This window comes from Dipodomys spectabilis, unplaced genomic scaffold (genome assembly GCF_019054845.1).
Source record: "Dipodomys spectabilis isolate Male_0828 unplaced genomic scaffold, ASM1905484v1 ptg000227l, whole genome shotgun sequence".
In the NCBI taxonomy this organism is placed as follows: Eukaryota; Metazoa; Chordata; class Mammalia; order Rodentia; family Heteromyidae; genus Dipodomys; species Dipodomys spectabilis.
The window spans coordinates 4,072,028-4,078,373 of NW_024870904.1; the positions used below are offsets into that span (position 1 = coordinate 4,072,028).

The 6,346-nt window shown below is 38.4% G+C and overlaps 1 protein-coding gene across 1 annotated transcript; it reads right to left on the bottom strand.

Annotated features, from left to right (window-relative positions):
• Window positions 1-278: 278 nt before the first annotated feature.
• LOC122123236 (zinc finger protein 717-like) lies at window positions 279-3,281 on the bottom strand. Its single transcript, XM_042697620.1, has 3 exons — window positions 3,217-3,281; window positions 1,713-1,802; window positions 279-788 (listed from the first exon to the last, which is right to left on the bottom strand). The coding sequence occupies exons 1-3, from the start codon at window positions 3,248-3,250 to the stop codon at window positions 514-516; spliced, it is 399 nt and encodes a 132-aa protein (XP_042553554.1). The 5' UTR covers window positions 3,251-3,281; the 3' UTR covers window positions 279-513.
• Between the last annotated feature and the right edge of the window lie 3,065 nt (window positions 3,282-6,346).

The following is a 6,346-nucleotide window of genomic DNA, read 5'->3' on the forward strand; positions in this document are numbered from 1 at the left end:
ATTCATAAGGTTTCTTTCCTATGTGTATTCTCTGGTGGACAGTGAGGTGTGACTTCTGGGTAAAAGACTTTCCACACATGTTACATTCATAAGGTTTCTTTCCTGTGTGTATTCTCTGATGGACAGTGAGAGGTGACTTCTTGGTGAAAGACTTTCCACACATATTACATTCATAAGGTTTCTCTCCTGTGTGTGTTCTCTGGTGTACAGTAAGGTTTGACTTCTTGGTGAAAGACTTTCCACACATGTTACATTCATAAAGTTTCTCTCCTGTGTATGGTCTCTGGTGGTCGGTAAGATATGTCTTGCAGGTGAAAGACTTTCCACAAATGTTACATTCAAAAGGTTTCTCTTCTGTGTGTGTTCTCTGGTGGACAGTAAGGTATGCCTTACTGGTGAAAATCTTTCCACACATTTTACTTTCATATGGTTTCTCTCCTGTATGTGTTCTCTGAGGGACAATAGGGTGTGTCTTCTCAGTGAAAGACCTTTTACATTGTTTATATTCTTCAACTACAAAGACACCTGGGGACTATGTACAGCACACATCTTACCATGTTCACTGAAAACACCCATGTTCTGACACCCAGTGACCTTTTCTGTCCTCATCCCTAAGGAGTTCCCATTATTCTTAATCAGTTCTGACTTCTGTTTTGAGCTCAAATTAAAACTTCTTAAAAGTCTCACTTTTTCCTCTTCTGGGTTATTATTCCTGACTGCTACTTCAGAGAGATACTTATTGTGACTTTCCTGACAGGTGCTAATCACATCCTCCATTTCTTGGACATCTAAAATGCATAACAGAAAAATAGGCAAAAACATAAATGAGATCCACACATTCCTTACTGTAAAGGTATTTTCTCACATTTTAACTGTGACAAGATTTTCAAATATCAAAGCATTGTTTTGTGCAGAATATAAACTTTTCTCTGCAACGTACTAACTATGAATGTAGTATTGACATTTTAAAATGGAAAATAATGTTTTTCTGTATTTCAGATTTTTCTATTTTTTTCTAGGAAATATTTACTGAAATTATTCATCAACATACTCTTAATGCTTCCATTCTGAATCTCACTCTATGCCCAGCACAACTCATAAGCTATTGTCCTGATCAGAGAATAGCAGCACTACCATTCTCCTATTTTCCTCCTACCTGCATAATACTAGTTTAAAAGAAAATGGGATCTCCTTTTGTACATTTCTTATTGTCTTTTTCTCTTAAAGAATGACTTCTGCCGGGCGCTGGTGGCTCACGTCTGTAATCCTAGATGCTAAGGAGGCTGAGTTCTGAGGATCGTGGTTCAAAGCCAGCCCCGGCAGGAGAGACCGTAAGACTCCTATCTCCAATAAACCACCAGAAAACTGGAAGTGGCGCTGTAGCTCAAGTGGTAGAGCGCTTGCCTTGAGCTGAAGAGCTGAGGGACAGCACCCAGGCCCAGAGTTCAAGTCCCACGAGCAACAAAAAAAAAAAAAAAAAGAATGACTTCTCTACAGACAAAGAATTCCTAACATTAAATACACTGGCACACCAAATTCAGCTTGCCTCCATGTGAATTCTGGATTGACAATTCCTTGAGACAAAGGATCACTTAGTTCTCTGCCACACATGACTCAAGGGCACTAGGAATACTATTGCTCTGTACACCTCAAGATAAACAGACCAACTGGGCTCTGGACCCATCATCACCATTCAAGATGCTTTAACTCACCTGTGAAATTCTTGTCTGAGGCTTCTCTTATCCATGGATCTGCACCTTGTTCCAGCATCACAATCAATTTAGGTTTAGGAACACCGTGTCCTATGATTAAGAAATAGTGGAGAATTATTGCTCTTGCTAGGTCATCATTAACGAAAGGTCGCAGACATCCTGTTCACAAGGTTGCTCCTAATTCTGGTTCCTCAATTGTTTTTTGGGGGTTGGGGGTCCAGTTCTGGGGCCTAAACTCTGGTTCTGGGCACTGTCTGGCAGATCTTCAGCTCAAGGCTAGCACTGTATCACATGAGCCACATAACCAAATCTGGCTATTTTTTTTTCTGCTTATGTGGTGCTGGGGAATCCAACACAGGGCCTCATGTATGGAAGGCAATTCCTCTGCCACTGAGCCACCTTTCCAGCCCATGGTTTCTCAATTCTTTTTTTTTTTTTTTGGTCCAGTCGTGGGGCCTGAACTCTGGGCCTGGGCGCTTGCTGTCCCTCAGCTCTTCAGTTCAAGGCTAGAGCTCTACCACTTGAGCCACAGCGCCACTTCTGGCTTTTTTCTTTTTGCTTATGTGGTACTGAGGAATCGATCCCAGGGTCTTGAGCATGCAAGGCAAGCACTCTACCACTGAGCCACGTTCCCAGCCCAGTTTCTCAATTCTTAACAGCTCCATGGTGGAGTAGCATACAGCTTTGGGTTTATTTTGCCAACTGTGTGGCTTGAACTCAGCTCTTTTGCTAAAAGATAGCATTCTACTAGTTTGAGTCTCCTCTACATTTCTAGTTTTTGAATGGTTAATTGGAGATAAAGTCATGGTCATTTTTCTACACTGCTGGTTTCAAACTGAAATCTTCAGATGTCAGCCTCCAGAGTATCTAGGATTGGTAGCTTGAAGCACTAAACCCTGTAGCAGGTTTGGCTTAAAAATACACACTTTTACTTATTGATTTCCAGAGCATACTGTCAGTAGTAATGTATGTTCTATTCTAGACTGTAGATCCACCTATAACAATTACCCAAGTCTGGGAAGTAAGTCTCCTATTAGTGGATCATAGCTTAGAACTTTTGTCCAACTATTGATTTGCTTTCCTAAATAACGAGAATAAAATTAACTCTTGTGTTACATATAATGAAGTTTAAGTTTCCCTTAGAAAAAAATAACAATTCCCATGGCCTGGAATCTTTTTTTTTTTTTTTAGAAATTGTAATGGTCCAAATGCTTACACCTGTAATCCTACAGTTAGGAGGTGAGATCAGAAGAGGCAGGCTTGAAACCAACCTGGGCATGGAAACTCAGAATATGCCCCAAAACAAAAGTGAAAATAGAATGGTGGCTCAAGCACTAGTGTGAAAGACAAACAACACCAAGCTCTCAGACTCAAATTTGACTGGCTTATATACTAGCAGTTTTTTACCTGGGAATGGACTGGAATCATCTCCCTAAATAACATAGTCTAATGTCTACTAAAATAAAAGCACTTGATCTTCCAAGTAAAAATAACCTTTGCTCACCCAAGGACATGAGGTTGCTATAGGTCTCCAGCATTACATCTCTATGAATGTTCCTCTGACCAGAATCCAGATCCTGCCACTCCTTCCAGGTGAAGTTCACAGCCACATCATCAAATGACATCAGCTTCTGTAATGGCACATTTCCATCAAGAAATTAGACTGGGTTTTGAGAATTCCAACCTGGAATTTCATTATGTTGCAGGTATGCTTTTGTCTTACATAAAATGTTTGCAGCTAGCTTTGTTAACTATTCACTGGGAAAATTAAATAGCAAATTAGAAACATTTGACAATACATAAACCTGGTCATTAAAATACACAGATTTGCAGGTCGCTGGTGGCTTATGCCTGTAATCCTAGCTATTCAGGAGGCTGAGGTCTGAGGATCAAGGTTCAAGGCCAGCCCAGGCAGGAAAGTCCATGAGACACTTATCTCCAATAAACCACCAGAAAATGAAAGTAGCACTGTCACTCAAGTGGTAGCACTCACCTTAACCTGAAGAGCTGAGGGAAAACAACCAGACCCAGAATTCAAGCCCCAAGACCAATAAAAAATTACAGTTTCCATAATGCACACAAACATATTTCTGCTGCTAGCAGTAGAGAGAAGATAAAAACTCTAAGGAGACAATAATCTGGCATGATAACATTAAGTCTAAGGAGGTGTCTGAAAAATTATATTATCATTTTTGATAAAATTTCAGTACACACCAGGGTAAAAATGAATTAAACCAATATTTTTCCTGTTTGACACATACTGCTTCACCATAAATCCTATTTAGACCTTCTCTCAAAAGCAAGCAGCACACATTCAGGATATCACATGGAATACAGAACATAGAACATTGCTAGATCTATGAAAAGCAGTATCCACATGAATATTAAAAAAAAAAAAAAACAGTAACTGTACTCCAGAAAGTAACCAATGATTGATTAGGCCCTTATAAGATTTAATTGAGTTCCCACATAAAAATATCCGTGGTTTACCATGTTTGGTTTAAATGCTAAATATTGAAATATGGTCATAGATACCCTGATATTTCCTTCCCATGTAAAAAAGAACTGCTACCATGAAATTTTGTAAACTTTGCCTACATTCTACAATACAAAATAAAGGTGGAGGGGAAAAAAATGTTCCTTACAAGGTTTTTATTTTAATAGCCCTTCATGGAAGGTGAAGGCAAATATAGAGAGGCTCAAGGAACCCTCAAGATGACAAAAATGATAAATATGACCAAATGCTCAAATGCGTTACATATTCCTGAGTCCTTTCTCCAGTAGATCTCTAAGCTTATATTTTCACTTGTGTTAGTTAATAGTGAAATACCTCAGAGATCAAAATCAATTAGTGAGCAAACATCTGTGAGATGTTGTGACAGTGATATTTCTAATAGAGAAAATGTCGTCACTGTATTATTTTTTTTTCAACACTAGTTCCAATCTTATACTGGCAGTGAATTAAAATATTCAAAAGTAGTGGGAAGGAAAAACAAAACTGAATAGCACATCAAATGAAGTTAGACCAACACAAAATCAGGAGAAAACAGATTTTCTTGTAGTGTATCAATTGGTAGAAGGAAGTACTTTTCTGTAGGGAACTCTGAAGTTGAGCTGAAGGGGAAAAGGTTTGAGAGGTTGGAATTCCAGCCTGACAGCACTGAGAGAACTGAGAGGTGGCCGCAAAAGGCTTAAAAGAGAATTCTGGAGAGTGTTAAGAGACTGGAGTACAGGCCTTCTCCATACTGTTGGAAAGATAGCATCTGAAACGGAGGTGCTGTTGACCTTGAAGGCTATGTAAAGTGAACTCCATGTCTGCATTTTCTCTGGGCGACAGTCTTCTGTCTCATGAGAATAAGGACATATGCTTTCATCACAACCTGTTTTGGCTCTGATTGTACTGTTACTATAGATACTTCATTTTTGCATATAATCAATGGTAATCTTCCCTGTGTGAACTCAAGGAACTATGCTAGCTTGCTGGCACCCAGGGACAAATTGCCAGAGAGCCTTCGGAACCCTGGTTTCCCCTAAGTCTATCTGTTTATGTTTTTGTGTTTCTCTAATTTTCTTTGTTTCTGGAATCCTTTAGAACTGTCTAGGCAACAATGTTCCTATATTATGGGTAAGAAAAATGTCAATCCTAAGAGCCATGTAAGCAACATAAAGCTGATCACTAAGAAAATCTTGTTCCAGATAGATCATTTGAAGAAAAGAAACAACTGAGACACATATGGAGGAAAGAGGGATTGAAAAAAGAAAAACATGATAAAAGATAGATACAAAGAGAGAGTAAGAAAAATAACCAACACTAGTGAGTAGAAAATCAAAAATGGAGAGAGAAAATAGAGGAAAGAAATCTTGTGAGAATACTTTAGAAAACAAACAGGAATGTGTAGAAAGACCATAAAGCTTAGCAACAAATACAGGCTAAGTTTCAAGTAAGACCAACACCATGAAGCAGTGCAAGAACTATATATGGAGAGTAATTTAAGTACATATAGGTTAATCAAGCCTTAAGAACACATGAAGGTGTGCATGACCATACTATTTCAGCAATTCCAGGAAAATTTCATTGAGATAGTTGAATGTTACTCATGAGGAAGTGATCTGGTGGCAATCTATCCTTCACCTTCCATGAGAAGTAACCTGCTTGGTGTCATTACATCACATAACAGGTATGACTACATTTTATGACAAGATGAAACCTAGACATTCTGAAGCCAATCTGAATTCAACTTAGAATATAACCATTCAATCTGCTAAACCTACAAGCAATCTTTATCTGCTAATTTACAAGCCTTCTTTATCTGCTTTATGAATATATTCCTGAGGCTGAATCTGTGTGGTTGGTATTGTTTTTAATTCTTGGATATCTTTAGGTTGATACAGTGGAATGGAAAACAAATGAAAAATTAAAAAAATCAACTCACCAGACATCCATTCATTCTGTCTTGCTGCTGACAATGAGCAGAAGATTCTGGAAGCATGGCTGGGATTTAAGGGAAATGATGCATTCAGAAATGAATCTGTGAGATTTTGGGCCCAGAATTTCCTCTTGCAAACATGATACATGGACTGGAAAACTGTAAAGCCTTCTTTTTTTAATTTTTATTTATTTTTTATTGTGAAAA

What these genes read in the sequence shown, in the direction of transcription:
- LOC122123236 (XM_042697620.1), bottom strand. Translation starts at nt 3,250, where the DNA reads ATGCTGGAGACCTATAGCAACCTCATGTCCTTGG. An exon ending in TAGCAACCTCATGTCCTTGG is followed by an intron (nt 1,803 to 3,216) that starts GTGAGCAAAGGT and finishes TCTTAATCATAG; the next exon opens with GACACGGTGTTCCTAAACCT. An exon ending in CTCAGACAAGAATTTCACAG is followed by an intron (nt 789 to 1,712) that starts GTGAGTTAAAGC and finishes TATGCATTTTAG; the next exon opens with ATGTCCAAGAAATGGAGGAT.